Source organism: Phoca vitulina, unplaced genomic scaffold (genome assembly GCF_004348235.1).
Source record: "Phoca vitulina isolate PV1807 unplaced genomic scaffold, GSC_HSeal_1.0 scaffold4, whole genome shotgun sequence".
NCBI lineage: Eukaryota > Metazoa > Chordata > Mammalia > Carnivora > Phocidae > Phoca > Phoca vitulina.
The window spans coordinates 6100508-6117616 of NW_022589707.1; the positions used below are offsets into that span (position 1 = coordinate 6100508).

General features: G+C 39.2%; 1 protein-coding gene and 1 long non-coding RNA gene across 3 annotated transcripts in view; one reads left to right on the forward strand and one right to left on the reverse strand.

The window, feature by feature from the left end:
- The window catches only part of LOC116630708, a 41191-nt gene that overhangs the window by 1812 nt on the left and 22270 nt on the right, over window positions 1–17109 (forward strand). For both annotated transcript variants that reach the window (XR_004298990.1, XR_004298989.1), the window contains exon 2: window positions 15124–15236. This is a non-coding gene — a long non-coding RNA (uncharacterized LOC116630708). The remainder of the gene's footprint in view (window positions 1–15123; window positions 15237–17109) is intronic.
- WEE2 (WEE2 oocyte meiosis inhibiting kinase) overlaps window positions 810–17109 on the reverse strand; it is a 34955-nt gene continuing 18655 nt past the window's right edge. The window contains exons 5-11 of the mRNA XM_032401434.1: window positions 15701–15822; window positions 10196–10342; window positions 9403–9510; window positions 9198–9283; window positions 7863–8033; window positions 6034–6176; window positions 810–3115 (exon numbers count right to left, since the gene is read on the reverse strand). Coding sequence (XP_032257325.1) covers window positions 2959–3115; window positions 6034–6176; window positions 7863–8033; window positions 9198–9283; window positions 9403–9510; window positions 10196–10342; window positions 15701–15822 — 934 coding nt within the window. The 3' untranslated portion in view covers window positions 810–2958. The remainder of the gene's footprint in view (window positions 3116–6033; window positions 6177–7862; window positions 8034–9197; window positions 9284–9402; window positions 9511–10195; window positions 10343–15700; window positions 15823–17109) is intronic.

Below are 17109 nucleotides of genomic sequence, written 5' to 3' on the forward strand. Positions count from 1 at the left end.
CTCTTTCAAGAATCTCCAATTTGCATAGTTATAGACTGTCTGTAGTTCATCCCTGAACCCAGAAAGGTCCTTCTCGATGCTGAGAAGTAGTGACAGATAGCAACGTGACTTTAATCAGTTACCATTTACCCCTGGCAGTAGTGGAATAATTCAGGGCTTTCATCCTTTGCAAAGCTAGCTGAGAAAGAGAAGTGTCTATCATAGATGACCAGGGCCACAAAGTTATCTCTGGCCTTGCCTTTTTTCCCCTCTAAATTAGAAAAAGTCTCAGCTAGAGGCATCAAGTGGTAGAGACCAGGGCTGGCAATGGTTTATCACAGATAGGAGGCCCTGGACAATTTTGTTGCGGTAGAAAAACATTTTTTGGAAATTTTCACTTTGCTTCTAAATCAGTTTTTCTTGGGCGCCGGGTGGCTCAGTTGGTTAAGTGTCTGCCTTCAGCTCAGGTCATGATCCCAAGGTCCTGGGATCAAGTCCCATGTCGGGCTCCCTGTTCAGCAGGGAGTCTGCTTCTCCCTCTCCCTCTGCCCCTCCCCCCTGCTTGTACGTGTGCGCTCTCTCTAATAAATAAAATCTTTTACAAAAATAAATCAGTTTTTCTCAAAACTCATAATAACAGTTGGAAGATTATAGACTTACTATCTAAATGGATTACAGCATCTATTTTAAAGTGGCTCAAAAGCAATTTTAGCAGCACTTCATAGTTATTAGTTATTATGACTACTTTTTGTTGTTATTTAAAAAATCCAGTTTTTATTGTTCAAAATAAAAAATCTGACAATTTTTTGTAATTCAGGATTGAAATTATGGTTCATACAGAGATTAAAAAAACAAGCTTAACCATTCAGGCTGAAATGGTGACTTTTATCTTTTAATGTTTATCTTTATACAGCTTTAGATAATAGCATCTATAAACTGACACATAGGTTAGAGCTTAGTAAAGCACAACAGTATTCCTTTAAGTCTCAAGATTATCTGTTGGCAACATAACGTCTGTGTGTGTTTAAGATAGAGCTATAGAAAGCAGCATATTTTTATCCTAAAATATTTAAGTTCAACTTGTTTAATATTGTCAGTCCAATGATGTTAATATTTGATAGTTTGACATTTGATAACTAGTTCCTGGGTTATCTTGTGATCTCTGTGCAGAAACGGAACTTCAGACTGAGGATGGAGCTTTTTACTGAGGCAAGGGGTCAACTTCAACTTCCAACTGAACTGGAAGGGATTAAATCCCCAGCCCAGTGAAGACCCAGTCCCTCTTACACTCAACAGTGTCTATGCAGATACATGCTGATTTAGTAACTTGGTGCTCCTGTGGAGCCCCCACCTCCAGAGAGAGAAGGAGGGAAAGCAGTAGTCTGGCACTCAGGTGCCACATGGGCTCTGAGGAGTAGGGTAGAGAAGAGGTCGTAGACCTTAATAGTACTAGGTGTAAATGCCTGAGAAGACAAGTATAATCAAAGAATTCTGGTCTATACATTGTGTATGCTTAATAATATAACCTGTTTCTAAATCACAGACTGTGGTTGACCTTGCACTTTACTGCAAGGGATATGGCTGGGGTTGGGGAGGCAAGAGATAAACCAACTCCATTTTAAGACCTTGAATAAAGACTAGATTTTTTAAAATGGCAATGGACAATACAGAGCACTTTACCCTACTTAACTGCATGGGAAGAATTGCTACTCCAAGACAGAACAAAGAATGATATAATGGCTTATTTGATTTAAAAACACTTCTTAATTTGTTTTTTTAAATGGAAGATAAAGAAGAATATAAGGCAGCAAATAAGCCTACAAACCATTAACAGGCTACCTTCATTAACATGTTAATGTTACCACTAGAAGGTATGAAATGCCTTTATGACCAATATTATTTTATGTATAAGAGCCTGACCATTATTAGCTTTTAGGCCCACAAAGCTGGGCCTTACAGCCAAGACCTGTTACTACTAACCTACCGAATTTTCTCACCTATCTACTCATGAAATGGTTTCCAACAGAAATTTCTCACTCTTTGCTAGTTACATATTACAAAGAAGAGTACTTTACTCATATTTGGCTTTGGACAAGATAAAAACCTTTATTTACAAATGTTCTATTCCCTTAAAATATATACAGAGAAAATAATTTGGATTAAAATATGATAAAATCACAGGAAACAAAGCCAAATTCTGATAAAAATCAAGGAGAAATTGGTGACACCCACAAAATCAAAACCAGTCATAACAATTACAAGAGGGTCAGGGCAAATATCTGAAGAACCACCACATTAAATGGTCCTTGAACCCCATATCCAGTGTTTTGTTCCATAAGTTAGTAGCCAGTTCAGAAATTACATGTATAGGCTATTATACCCACCTCACATAATGGTGAACTTATTTAATAAATATAATATCAGAAAGGGATTGTCTTCACTCAAAGAATACAGTAGGAAAACCACTTGCTCAGAGTGACTGAGAATTCTTTTAGGAATACCATCATTCACCCTGAGAAACATTATTGAAGTACATGCACAGTTACCTTAACTCAAAACAAAATTATATTCCTTTCTTTGTGCAGGGAGAGTCCCTGTTCCTTGGTAGGCAATCAGCTACAGCAACCTCGTAGTCCATAGGCTGTGCCTAGAGCTGCTCATTTCTCTTCTTTTAGTTCAGGGCTGTGTGCTTTCCCATCGTGCATCAGTAAGTGTGAGAAGTAAACCGTTGATAGGTAGCCTTAGGAATATAACAACAGGGAAGAGAAATGGCTGCCAATGATTGTACCTGGGACCATTGCTAATACAAGGCCGTAATAGCTTGACGATCTTGACTGTCAATGCTAAATTAAGAGTGGTTTTTGAATTCTTTGGGCATTCCAGTTGGTTAATCTTCCCCTTTACAAGAGGAAGGCTGACACAGTCAATATCTATTTCTGGAAGCTATAAGGCAAAAGGGGGGTGGTGTGAAGTGAGTTCTTATGGGGAAGACTTCCCCCAGGTGAAGCTTGAAGACTTTGCACTTTTTCCTCCCACCAGGCGTTTGGTGCTTCTTGATCCTGTGGGGGTCCCTGAGACCCCAGCATCACTATGCTCTTCCTGGGAGGACCAGGCCTGCTGAGCTTCTCTCAGTTCCCTGGCAATTAAAGGGGAAAAAATATATTACTTGATCCTAAATTAAAGATGATATTTATGATCTAAACTAACACAGATTTTTCTTTTTATTTCAGTATTTATAGAAACAAGGCGGAGCTATATATAGAAAATTAACTCCTGTGATTTTCTTTAAAAATGGCTGGCACACACATGCCATAACACATGGCAGATTAGGTTTCCTAAATCCTACTGACTGGGGCACAAATGATGTTTAAAATTTTTAAAAATAAAAACCAGATAAAGACACCACTAAAAAAGGACTACAGGCCAATACCTCTGATGAATATAGATGCAGAAATTCTCAATAAAATATTAGCAAACTGAATTCAACAATACATTTAAAAATCATTCACCACAATCATTCCCACAAGTGGGATTTATTCCTGGGTTGCAAGGGTGGTTCAGTATTCATAAATCAATCAATGCGATATATCACATCAATAAGAGAAAGGATAAAAACCATATGATCATTTCAATAGATACAGAAAAAGCTTTTGACAAAGTATATCATCCATTCATGATAAAAAAAACCCTCAACAAAGTAAGTTTAGAGGAAACATACCTCATCATAATAAAGGCCATCTATGAAAACCCACAGCTAACATTTATCCTTAATGGGGAAAAATAGAGCTTTTCCCCTAAGATCAGGAACAAAATAAGGATGTCCACTCTCACCACTTTTACTTAACATAGTAGTGGCAGTCCTAGCCACAGCAAGCAGACAACAAAAAGAAATAAAAGGAATCCAAATCAGTAAGGAAGAAGTAGAACTTTCACTATTTGCAAATGATATGAAACTATATTTAGAAAACCCTAAACACTCCACCAAAAAAACTGCTAGAACTGATAAACGAATTCATTAAAGTTGCAGGATACGAAATCAATCTGCAGAAATCTGTTGCATTTCTATATACCAATAACGAAGCAGCAGAAAGAGAAATCAAGGAATCGATCCCATTTACAATTGCACCAAAAACTGTAAGATACCTGGGAATAAACCTAACCAAAGAGGTGAAAGACCTGTACTCTGAAAACTGTGAAACACTGATGAAAGAAATTGAAAACGACACAAAGAAATGGAAAGACATTCCACACTCATGGATTGGAAGAACAAATATTGTTAAAATATCTGTACTACCCAAAGCAATCTATATTTAATGGAATCCCTATCAAAATACCAACAGCATTTTTCACAGAACTAGAAGAATCCTGAGATTTGTATGGAACCACAAAAGACCCAAATAGCCAAAGCAATCTTGAAAAAGAAAAGCAAAGCTGGAGGCATCACAATTCAAGATTTCAAGTTATATTACAAAGCTTTAGTAATTAAAACAGTATGGTACTAGCACAAAAATAGACACATAGATCAATGGAACAGGATAGAAAATCCAGATATAAACCCACAATTATATGGTGAGTTAATCTTCAACAAATCAGGAAAGAATATCCAATGGGGAAAAGACAGTCTCTTCAACAAACGGTGTTGGGAAAACTGACAAAACATACAAAAGAATAGGGGTGTCTGGGTGGCTCAGTCATTAAGCGTCTGCCTTCAGCTTAGGTCATGATCCCAGGGTCCTGGGATCGAGCCCCACATCGGGCTCCCTGCTCCACGGGAGGCCTGCTTCTCCCTCTCCCACTCCCCCTGCTTGTGTTCCCTCTCTCGCTATCTCTCTCTCTGTCAAATAAATAAATAAAATCTTAAACAGCAACAACAACAACAACATACAAAAGAATAAAACTGGACCACTTTCTTACACCATACACTAAAATAAACTCAAAATAGAATAAAGACCTAAGTGTGAGACCTGAAACCATAAAAATCCTAGAAGAGAACACAGGTAGTAACTTCTTCAACATTGGCCAAAGCAATTTCTTACTAGATCTGTCTCCTGGGGCAAGGGAAACAAAAGCAAAAATGAACTGTTGGGACTTCATCAAGATGAAAAGCCTATGCACAGTGAAGGAAACCATCAATGAAATTAAAAGGCAACCTATGGAATGGGAGAACATATTGGACAAATGACATATCTGATAAAGGGTTAGTTTCCAAAATATATAAAGAACTAATACATCTCAACACCCAAAAAATAAATAATCCAATTAAAAATGGGCAGAAGACATGAATAAACATTTCTCTAAAGATGACATCCAGATGGCCAACAAGACACATGAAAACTTGGTCAGCATCACTTATAAGGAAAATGAAAACTACAATGAGACACCATCTCACACCTGACAGAATGGCAAAAATCAACAACACAAGAAACAACAGGTGTTGTGGCAAAGATGTGGAGAAAAAGGAACCCTCTTGCACTGTTGGTGGGAATGCAAACTGGTACAGCCACTGTGGGAAACAGTATGGAGGTTCCTCAAAAAATTAAAAATAGAACTACATTATAATCCAGCAATTGTACTACTGGGTGTTCACACAAAGAATACAAGAACACTAATTCAAAGGGATACATGCACCCCCAATGTTTATAGCAGCATTATCTGCAATAGCCAAATTATGGAAGCAGCCCAAGTGTCCATCAATACATGAATTGGTAAAGAAGATGTGGTATATATATTTAATGGAATATTATTCAGCCATAAAAAAAGAATGAAGTCTTGCCATTTGCAAGGATATGGATGGAACTAGAGAGTATAGTCAGAGAAAGACAAATACCATATGATTTCATGTGGAATTTAAGAAACAAAACAAGCAAAGGGAAGAAATACAAAGACAAATCAAGAAACAGACTCTTAACTATAAAGAACAACTTCATGGTTACCAGAAGGGAGGTGGGTAGAGGGATGGGTTAAATAAGTGGCTTGATCTTGGGGTTGTGAGTTCAAGCTCCACATTGGGCCTAGGGCTTACTTTAAAAAGCAGGAAACAAAACAAAAAACTACCTTTCCAGTGTGGCTGTCTTGAACTTTTCCAAGTTAAGCTGCTGCTGGAGCTCTTCTGCTTTCCCAAGGGAGGGCCGGAGAACTCGACTTCTGGCCAGAGCTGCTGCAGAAGATCTCTCCCTTGGGTCAGGGTGGATCATGTTCTGTTGATGTTGGACCAAAACAAAAGATACAGAAACTTCACTCCTGGGAAAATCTCCCCACCCAAGCCAACTCTAACCCAGCTACTGCTGGTGAGTTTTGTGAAACTCTGCTTTTAACTTTGTAGGGGAAGAAATAAATGAAAACTTAGCTCCACCAGGGACGAAGCATCATCCCTACACAGTGGCATCCGTCATCCGTACCTTTGACGTGTCTTTATCATATTTTAGAGCTAGTTGCATGATTAACTAATCTAATGCCTTAATTTTATTTTTTTATTTTTTTAATGCCTTAATTTTAAATGGGAAGAAACTGAGGTCCTGAAGTCGAAAGTGACTTGTCCAACTTATCGACAGGACCAAGACTAAAACCCAAGTCACCCAAGTCCCAGTTCCATTTGCTTTCTACTACCACATGCTCCTTCTCACTTAAAACTAAGGACACCCCACCATGACAGTATTCCTACAGCACTCATCTTCAGGTAGAAAGTACCTTAACCTAAAAAAACTTAAATACAGTAGAAAATAGCTAATTACTTACAGCAATTAGCAATGTTGTATAATGGAGAAAACACTGGACCTTCCATTTGGAGACGCATGTTCAGAGCCAGTTCCACCATTCACTAAGTAGCTTGAGAAAGTGACTTAACTATGCCGAAACTCACTTTTCCTTTCCTGATACTTGGGATAACAAAATTCACCTTCTGGAGCATTGCAAGAATTAAATAAATTAACATATATGTATAACTAGCGCACTGGGCCAGCACTGAAGTAATCAGTATGTATCAACTAAATCTAAGAGTAATTTACACATAGAAATAAGTGATTAGGATATGCACGAAAGTTCACTGTGAGCAAGGGTTTACCTTGCTCTTTCAGGAAGGCAGAAGCACGGAAAGACAAGTTTGTAACGAAATTTGAAGTTTTCAGGTAAACTATGAAACTCAAATTTAATCCCCAAGAGTAAATGTTTCTAAGGCTATTGTAGGGATCCTAACCAATCCTGTTCCTAAAACCATGAAATCTTACGTAGACATTTTTTATTCTTAGTATAATTCTAAGCTTCTCAACGGTGTCATTTTCTTGTACCTTGATTTCAACAGAAAGCTTCCTTTCCTTGTCCCTACACATACTCAGATATCACAGAGTACAAGTAACACGTAGGTTCCTGAGCCAACATGCCTTTTTCCAGTAGTGCAGATGATTGGTGGTATTGCCAGTTATTCCTCAGTAAAGTAGCTTATACTTTCTTCTATACACTCAGAATTCAAATTTTTTTTTGTAATACCACCGTTACCAATGACCATAGTTAAAACCCTGAAACGAGCAAAAGATCAGGTTTGATTTTAGAGTTAATCAGTTATCAAAGGTGAGAATACAAGTCCAGGAACTGCTCTGAGCCTCGGTTTCCTGAACTGCCCACCTTAACGGGGTTGTTGGGAAGGGCAGAGAAAAAAATGTAACAGGATTTTAAACTAGAACATGAAAGGTTCTATAATATCCTCTAAGTTTCCTTGAGAAGCTTTCAATCAGTCCTGAGGCTTTTCTGGGCTTCGGGGTCATGATTCCTTTTTCCTCTGTCAGTGGCACTACCAACATCTCCTTTTCCCTTTCCCGACCTCCTTGCCATTATATTTTTTTAAAAAAATAGACATTTCTATCTTCTCTTCATCTCCTAAAAGATACCACCTTGAGTAGATTGGAAAATTCTTCTGAGAGCTTCTGCGGAACGTCTGGAAGGTTCCCCTCACGAATATGGTGCCATGCGGTGCCATTGGTGGGTAATGACTGTGCTCCTGCAGCCACTGCGATTGTTAATCCCAAGGCAAATATGTCTGCTTTGGGAAGGTGCTGATAATCCTTCAAAACAGACGATAGGAAGGCCAGTTAGGTTGCCTAGTGAAGTGAGTGTAGAGCAAAGACAACTGGTAAAAGAGGTTCATTTGAGCACACATGAGCTTAAACAGACACGATGGGCAAGGTCACATCTGCCGTGGCTACTAGTTTACTTCTAGAGAAGATGGATGATACATCAGAAATCCACCTGATTCACATTGCCGTGCCCTGAAGCATTTTAGGCAGAATCTTAGGGCCATTTTGTTCTGTTCTCTCAAAGAGGCTTCAAGCATAGACTGGCACGTCCCAGATATTATCATCCTGGAGGGAGTTAAGTCCTTCCTAGCCCTGACTCCACAGACATCCTATTAGGTGGGCAATAACTAAAGGTCATTTGATCAGAGCACCATAGTGGTGCTATCAAAAGGATGATAGCATGATAAAGATGGGCTGAACCAATAAAGGCTTCCTTTCTGCTAGAGAATCCATGAATTTAGGATTCTAAGAAATACTAGCAATAGTAAAGGACCTTTACAAAGAACAGTAAAAATATTAATCCATGATCAAGCCAGCTTTCCTTATGCCTTTTTTGGGAGGCGGGGTTGGGGGGGAGTTTCTCTCTTACCTTTGGTCTCAATTCTGAATAGGAAAAGGGATAATATCCATTTAAATTGTAAATATAGACTTTTCAGGGCACCTGGGTAGCTAGTTAAGCATCCAACTCTTGATTTCAGCTCAGGTCATAATCCCAGGGTCATGAGATCAAGCCGTGCACTGCACTGGGCTCTGCACTCAGCACAGTGTCTGCTTAAGATTTTCTATCGCCCTCTGCCTTTCCCCTTGCTCATGCACTAGCACTCTCTCTCTAAAGTCTTTTTTAGGGGCGCCTGGGTGGCTCAGTCGTTGAGCGTCTGCCTTTAGCTCAGGTCATGATCCCAGAGTCCTGGGATCGAGCCCCATATCGGGCTCCCTGCTCCGCGGGAAGCCTGCTTCTCCCTCTCCCCCTGCTTGTGTTCCCTCTCTCGCTGTGTCTCTCTCTGTCAAATAAATAAAATCTTAAAAAAAAAAAAAAAGTCTTTTTTAAAAATTATAAATATATACCTTTCAGCTCTTGCACTGTGAACCTTCATTTGAGAGTCAAAAGGTTCAATGAATTATAAAATAACCCTCTGTTTCCCTAATCTTTACCTCTTGTAAAATCTCATTAGCCAGAAAGCGACTATCTCCCTCCTCCACTTTTGGTTTGCTTATTGAGGTCACATGACCCAAGTCACCTAAAAAAATAAAGAAAGAAAAAATAGAGCCCTTTAAAAGCATGTCTTTAAAACTGGAACAAATGGAGTCATCACTATAAATTTTATAATATACAGGTCAAGGCTTAAGGCAAACTAACCAATTTTATACATCACATTGGCAGAGAGAAACCAATCAGCTTCATTTTCAATCTCTTCTGGGACTATAGGAGAGTCACTTTGCATCTTATGACAAATGAAGATGTTACCTAAAAAAAAAAAAAACCAAATTGACAAAGGAATGATTCCTTAGCTTTTTCACCCCAAAGATTCTTTTCTGTGTCTGACATTTCAGCCACCCTCCTCTCCTTTTCTGTGTAACAAAACTACCGAGGTTTCTTTCCTTCTGTGGAATCTCTCACACTACTTCCGAACAGCTCAGTGATTGAGAATACCTGTTTTAAGTGAAACTGATCTCAGATACATCTCATCCTCTGAAGAGGCTAGTAGCCTCAAAACGAAGAAATAGCCTGAAAAAATGGTATCAATGTTTCTTTGAGTTTCAAGTTATTGAGCCAGTGCTGAATTAGAAAGAGTAATATACAGCACTAGTTGTCAATACGTTTAGGATGTAGCCAAAACGCTTACATTACATTACATTACATTACATTACATTACATTACATTACATTACTCTCTCAGCCAAAACGCTGTCACTTAGCTATGCAGTAAGTTAGAGACCTACTTTCATACTTTGGCTTCGCCATCTGGGAAAGAGCCTTTTCTCTCTCTGTCCTCTAGGCCCAGGGGGGAAAATGGATAAAGCTGTTTAAATTTTTTAGGGAAATAAATGAAAGAGATTTTGCCAGCAAACAGCATCTTCGATGCTTAGTAGACCCACAGACACCGCCTCAGTGGAGAATCTGGCCCAGGAGCAGAGGGGAGCCGTACTGACTAGGTTTGATGTCCAGGTGCACCATGCCAGAGTTGTGGATGTACTTAAGCCCAAGGGAAATCTGCAGAAGGATGTCCTTGAGTTTTGGCTCTTGGAAATGATTGCCAGACTTCGTGTTTTCAGATATAGCAGTCTGCAAGCTCCCACCTGGGAAGGAACAACAGAGAGCAACCTCACAGAATAGAGAAAAGACATGAATCGTAACATATGAAAGCACAGTAAACATTCAATAAAGTTCTTGTGAAGTTTAGATTATTCAGTTTCAGTGTAAAACATAGTATCTGCCCCTATCTATACCACAGATGTGTTGGAAAAGAGTTATAGGACTTTTAAAGAAGAAAATAAAAGGCCACACCCAGGTATCCAATGTGTGGTTGTATTGCCTTGAGTATGCCCAACTAACGTTTTAAAAGTGTTAGATATCTAATTATTAACCGGAAGCCCAATCAGGCCTAGACAAATAGCTACTATTAGCATCGATGATTAAGTCAGTGTCAAGCTAGTAATTACAGGCTACTAGTAACTTTAATGTAATTGATTCTAAGTTTAATTCCATTAAAAATATATCACAAAATAAGATTATTTAATGATTGCCGACCCACGGAAAATATAAAACTTCAATATACACCTAAATCCTATTTGAGCCACAGTATTTGCATATCAACTATAGACAGACTCTTGATTTATCATTGTTATCAGTAAAAAATAAGGCCTGGACTCATCTGACTACCTGATCTTGCTTGCCCCTGTCCTAAGGTATTAGAATGCTTCTGAACCCTTTATTCCATTAACTTGCATTCACTGGCAGCCTCTTCAGTTAAATTATAGTCCTGGGTCTCCCTGGCCATTAGGGCTCCAGCCTTTAAGTATCTGTCCAGAACAATCTAGGATCTGAGATGGTAAGGGTATTTTTTAGGAAATCCATACTTTAACATATCCTATGTAAAATTCAATATAAAGATTGACCTGTTGTGTTAAAATAATTAAATTCAGAAAGAAGAATTTCAGCCATTTTCAGAAACACAGAGGCCTAAAGTGAAGGGTGTATCTTTTTTTTTTTCCCCACTCAGAACTCTTCTCAGAATTTATGTACCAGAGAAGACATTAGATAGAAAGGAAGAGGGTGTTGAAACAAAGTCACCTCGAGTCTAAATGTGCAGACGAAGCCGTGAGGTGTGGCAAGGAGAAGGTAGCCTGCAGCTAAGGCTCCCATGTCCACTGGAACTCATCTCCCACTAGGCTAGGTGCTCCTTCAAGACAGGGCCCCGTCTTATGCAGTTCCACTTTCTCAAGGTCTTGCATCTCATCTATATATTCTGAACTGAATGTCTATCCTGGCAACAGAAGCAAAGGAAAGACTGGGACAGGGACCCCATAAAAGGTGTGGAAAGAGAGAAGCCTCCTGTGGGTACGTGAGAACCCTTTAAGATGGTCTTTTAGATTATAAGCTGAGGTATATTGTCAGTTCCCTGAAGAACTACAGGTATTTATTAAGGGTAACTAGACCAGTGAGAGCAGCACTTTTAATTACTTAGAAGCTCTGTAGATAATATTAAAGTTAGCCAAGTAATAATTAACAGTAAAAGTTACTGAAAAGCATTTATGCAAAGGTGTTAGAAGGTCTTTATTTTGCCAAAGCTAAAGCTGCTTGTCTCCCTCTTATCGGAGAGCATTATTAACTGTTCTTTGCTAAATAGTATTAAGGAAGTAGGTGTTCATAGAGCAATACTGAATGAACTATAAACTTCATCCCTACTAATGTCAGCTACCCTGGAGCCTTAACTCCATACCCCAACGTACCACCTGGAGATGGTACCAGAATTGCCATCATTGTGCCCTAGGAGGAAACAACCAGCTCCTGGACAGCTCTTCTCAAACCGTCTTTATGAGATGGCCGGCTGGATTCTTTCTTTAGATAAAAGTGCTTTCCCTACTTGGCAGGGGGAAAAAAAACTTAAGAAAGACATATCTATGTTTTTCCATCTGCTTATGAGGCCTGACAGATACTAAAATAAATAGCAAATGCCTTCCAACAATGAAATGTAAACAGCAGAACAACAATTCAACAGGATATTTTGTTCATACACTTGTAGTCTCAAAATCTTGATTTTATGTTGCTCTCTACAACACAAGCATATTTTTCTGCTGGTGAAGTTATTCCTTGTTTGGTGGGAAAACAAAACCAGTATTCATGGTGTTCCACAGAGAAGGCAGGCTTCTGGAGGTCACATCACTGGAACAAATCCAAGAACCACCATCCTAGGGGAGCAGGCTCTATAAAATTTCAGTGACAGAAGTCATCACAAGAAAATACTGCCATTAGGGACAGATTAATCATCCCATCCTGAGTCGTTTGGAATCCTGGTGGCTGCACAATTGATCTACTTGCTGGAAGACCTTCAGATTTCAGAGGCTGACCCCAAGGTGACGTGTAAGAGATCTTGGCAAGGGTGAGGGCAGAGGAAAGAACACTTGATTGGTTCAGGGCTCACAAGGCACAGTCAGGAAAATCAGATAACTGCTTGTCTCTACTAATTATGATGTACATTATCTAAGTCATCTAATTTATAATCTGAGCAAAACTATAACTATACATAGTCTAGCCTGACTGCTAGGACACGCTGGGGTACAGGGGTAAATGTGGCAAGCACGATGATGAAGAGATGAGAAAGAGGGAGAGGTAGAGAATGGAGGTGGGAAGGATTAGAAGGAATCAGGCACTGGCTATTCTTCTACCTTACAAATACTTGGACTTAACTCTCCTTTATTTAAAGCCACAGGGCAAAGTCTCAACATGGATTATCCATAACTACAAATAAGGCAAGTATAAGGGCATGCTTTATTTTCAATGATCAGTTCACATTTGAAAGCGATGTATGCGAATTACATTTTGATAAATCAGAATTACATTTTAATGGGCAAGTATGCAATGAAGTTAGTGGACCACCATGGTAAACAGACAGTGATTCCTCATAATATACTCCGAAATCAACTGCCTGGAAACATCCAAAAGCCCTCCATAGTCTTCCCACACTTTACCTTTCTGATCTTACTTCCTTAGGGATCACCTCAGTCCTGTCAGTCTCCTTACTGTCTGCTTGGTCAGACCCATTGTTTGCATACGGTTCCTCTAATGGAAGTCTTCCCTCTACTTCCTTAAACTCTGGTAATCTTTCTGCAAGCCCTCTTTCAAGTCTTACCTCCTGTATGAGATTTTCTTGGGTTGCTCTAATAACAACTATTACTGAGTTCTTACTGTGTTATCAGGTATTGACACTGTGCTGGCCTTTGACATAGATTGTTGCTATTTCTCAGACTACTCCCTTAAGTAAATATTACGATCTCTTTACTCAGTGGGATTGACATCCCAGAGATCATACAACTAGTGTGCCACACCCAGGTCTGCCTGACTTTAAAGCCCAGGCCCATTCTACCACACTGTGCTGCCCCTCACTCACATCCATCTTCTCTGAATGCTTTTTATCCGTAGTTGTACCACCTGGCTTTGCAGTAAATTGTCTCTTGAGTATTCATTGTAACAGAGCAAGTGGAGTAAAGCTCCTTGAAGGACTTACCTTAGCTCACTCTATGGTGTATCTCACCTTAGAACTTAATATCATACGTGTAGAAGGTATTCAAATGTTGAACAGAATTAGAAGATGATTTGTAAAAGGAACAATCACTCCTTATTCTTTTTAAAATTTGAAATCTTTACAATGCCCCAAATCAGATTAAATTAATTCTGTTTTGTTTGACTTTCTTGGCTAATTTTGTTGATATTATCTTTGTTAGTAGTTAAAAGTCATGAAAATAAAACCAATTTTGGGGGTGGGGAGGGAGAAGAATAGGGAATCTCAGGTTATGATAAGAAGGAATTAGGAAGAGAAGATTAAGAAAAGTCTCAACTTCTCAATCACAAGGAAAGGGTCCATTTTTTTTTATCCTAAAGAGACTATTAGAAAAAGGGATTTAGGTGAACTTGCTAGAGAAAAGAAACCAACGAAGTTCATAGTTAATACTACAAGGAAATCAGGGATGCCTGGGTGGCTCAGTCAGTTAAGCATCTGCCTTCGGCTCAGGTCATGATCCCAGGGTCCTGGGATCGAGTCCCGCATTGGGCTCCCTGCTCCGTGGGGAGCCTGCTTCTCCCTCTGCCTCTCTCTCTCTCTATCTCTCATGAATAAATAAATAAAATCTTTTTTTTTTTAAAGATTTTATTTATTTATTTGAGACAGAGAGAATGAGAGAGAGAGAGCACATGAGGGGGGGAGGGTCAGAGGGAGAAGCAGGCTCCCTGCCGAGCAGGGAGCCCGATGCGGGACTCGATCCAGGGACTCCAGGATCATGACCTGAGCCGAAGGCAGTCGCTTAACCAACTGAGCCACCCAGGCGCTCAATAAATAAAATCCTTAAAAAAAAAAAAAAAACACTACAAGGAAATCAGGCCCTAACGAAACTCCAAATCGTTGTTTGACAGCATGTGTGTAATATTTTCTATGTTTCTAGCATTTCATAATATTACCTACTTAACCTACTTGTATATATAATGATGAAGCTTTACCACTGACCGCTGTCCTCAGAAGTCAGGCTGCACATACATACTCAGAACTACCTAGTGGTTACTAAAATTACTCAAAGACTGTACTATCAGAGAAACTTGAGGGTGGGTGTACATGTTGTTTGTTGCGGGGGGGAGCAGGTTTGGGAGGGATGCCATTTTCCAATATTACCGTGGCCAGAATATGGATTGCTGCTCCTAAAATGCCAGGAAGCTTCTATTTAATTTGGTAGCACTTTCCTATTTTACCAGTGAACATTTTGATGAAACATATTTGAGAATAATCATGTGTAACTGTACTGTTACGTCAACCTCTTAATCACAGATTAAAATATGTTAAACTAAAAGACAACTTTTTTTATTTATGTAGCCCAGAAAAAAGGTCCGCCAGTTTCTTGTGTATGTATAGTCCTGAAGTCATTGCATTTCATTCCCAGCACCCACCCCACGCTCGAACTCTACTGAGAACACTAAAGCTCAAAGGTAAGAAGCATCAAGATGCATGAACTATCCCCCAATTCAGGAATCCACTTGAAAATTAATCAAAAGTTGGCTGTGTAAGTTTACCGTTCCCTCCCTGAAAATGGTAAGGAATATGGTTTGCATCTTTTAGAATACCTAGCAAATGTAAGAGGAGGATTTACCATTCAAACCACTAGGGCAAAATTTTTCTAAGTATTGAGTAAAGTGTGAAGGGATTGATAGCTTCTATGTGTCAGCCACACATCAGCTCTGAAAGAAATAGGACATAGCATAAAATGGAAATTCCTTTTCAACACAACTCTGTGTCCTCAACTCCCTGCTTCCAAGCAAAACTACAGTACAGACTTTTTAGGTATAACTCTGCTATGCCTGGCATAAACTACAAGGAGGAGGCAAAGATTTTTTTTTTCCTGGAGACTTAAACGTTCATCTCCCTCTCCATAGATACTAGTCCACATATTTACCATTGCAGTATTCATTCTGAATGATCATGTGGTCATCTTCTGCCCATGCAGAGTAGTAACGTACCACATGCGGGTGATGCCCAAGCACTGCATGAGCGTAAACTTCATGCAAAGCCAAATTCCTAAAAGACAGAAAAGCATCAAGAAAAATTAGTCAAGATAAATACATACAAATGTTTTTTTAAAAGACAAGACTCTGGACTCCAGGAAACAAACTGAGGGTTACAGAAGGGAGGGGGGTGGGGGGATGGGGTAACCAGGTGATGGGTATTAAGGAGGGCACATGTTGTGATGAGCACTGGGTGTTATATGCAACTAATGAATCATTGAACACTACATCAAAAATTTGTGATGTACTATAAGTTGGCTAATTGAACATAATAATAAAAAATATAAGACAACATATGAGGCATTATTAACAGTGGCAGAACATTTACTGAGTACTCACTGCTTGCTTACTATTTTATCTCATTTAATTTTCATAACTACTCAGTAAGATATAGTGGCAAGGATGAAGGCTTTAGAAAAGCTGGGACTGGCCCAACATCAAGCTGGTGATAGTGGACCTAAGACCAGAAGCTTGATCATCCTGGTACCAAAATCCATGGTTGTTTTTTTCTTATTTTACTATGTTAATCACCATACCATCATCATTAGTTTTTGATGTACTGTTCCATGATTCATTGTTTGCGTATAACACCCAGTCCTCAATAATTTTTTTTATTTTTTATTGTTATGTTAATCACCATACATCACATCATTAGTTTTTGATGTAGTGTTCCATGATTCATTGTTTGCATATAACACCCAGTGCTCCATGCAGAACATGCCCTCTTTAATACCCATCACCAGGCTAACCCATCCCCCCAGCCCCTCCCCTCTAGAACCCTCAGTTTGTTTCTCAGAGTCCATAGTCTCTCATGGTTCGTCTCCCCCTCCGATTTCCCCCCTTCATTCTTCCCCTCCTGCTATCTTCTTCTTCTTTTTTTTTTTTTAACATATAATGTATTATTTGTTTCAGAGGTACAGGTCTGTGCTTCAACAGTCTTACACAATTCACAGCGCTTTTTTTTTTAATTTTTTTATTGTTATGTTAATCCCCATACATTACATCATTAGTTTTAGATATAGTGTTCCCTGATTCATTGTTTGTGCATAACACCCAGTGCTCCATGCAGAACGTGCCCTCCTCAATACCCATCACCAGGCTAACCCATCCTCCCACCCCCCCTCCCCTCTAGAACCCTCAGTTTGTTTTTCAGAGTCCATCATCTCTCATGGTTCTTCTCCCCCTCCGATTTCCCCCCCTTCATTCTTCCCCTCCTGCTACATTCTTCTTCTTCTTTTTTTCTTTCTTAACATATATTGCATTATTTGTTTCAGAGGTACAGATCTGAGATTCAACAGTC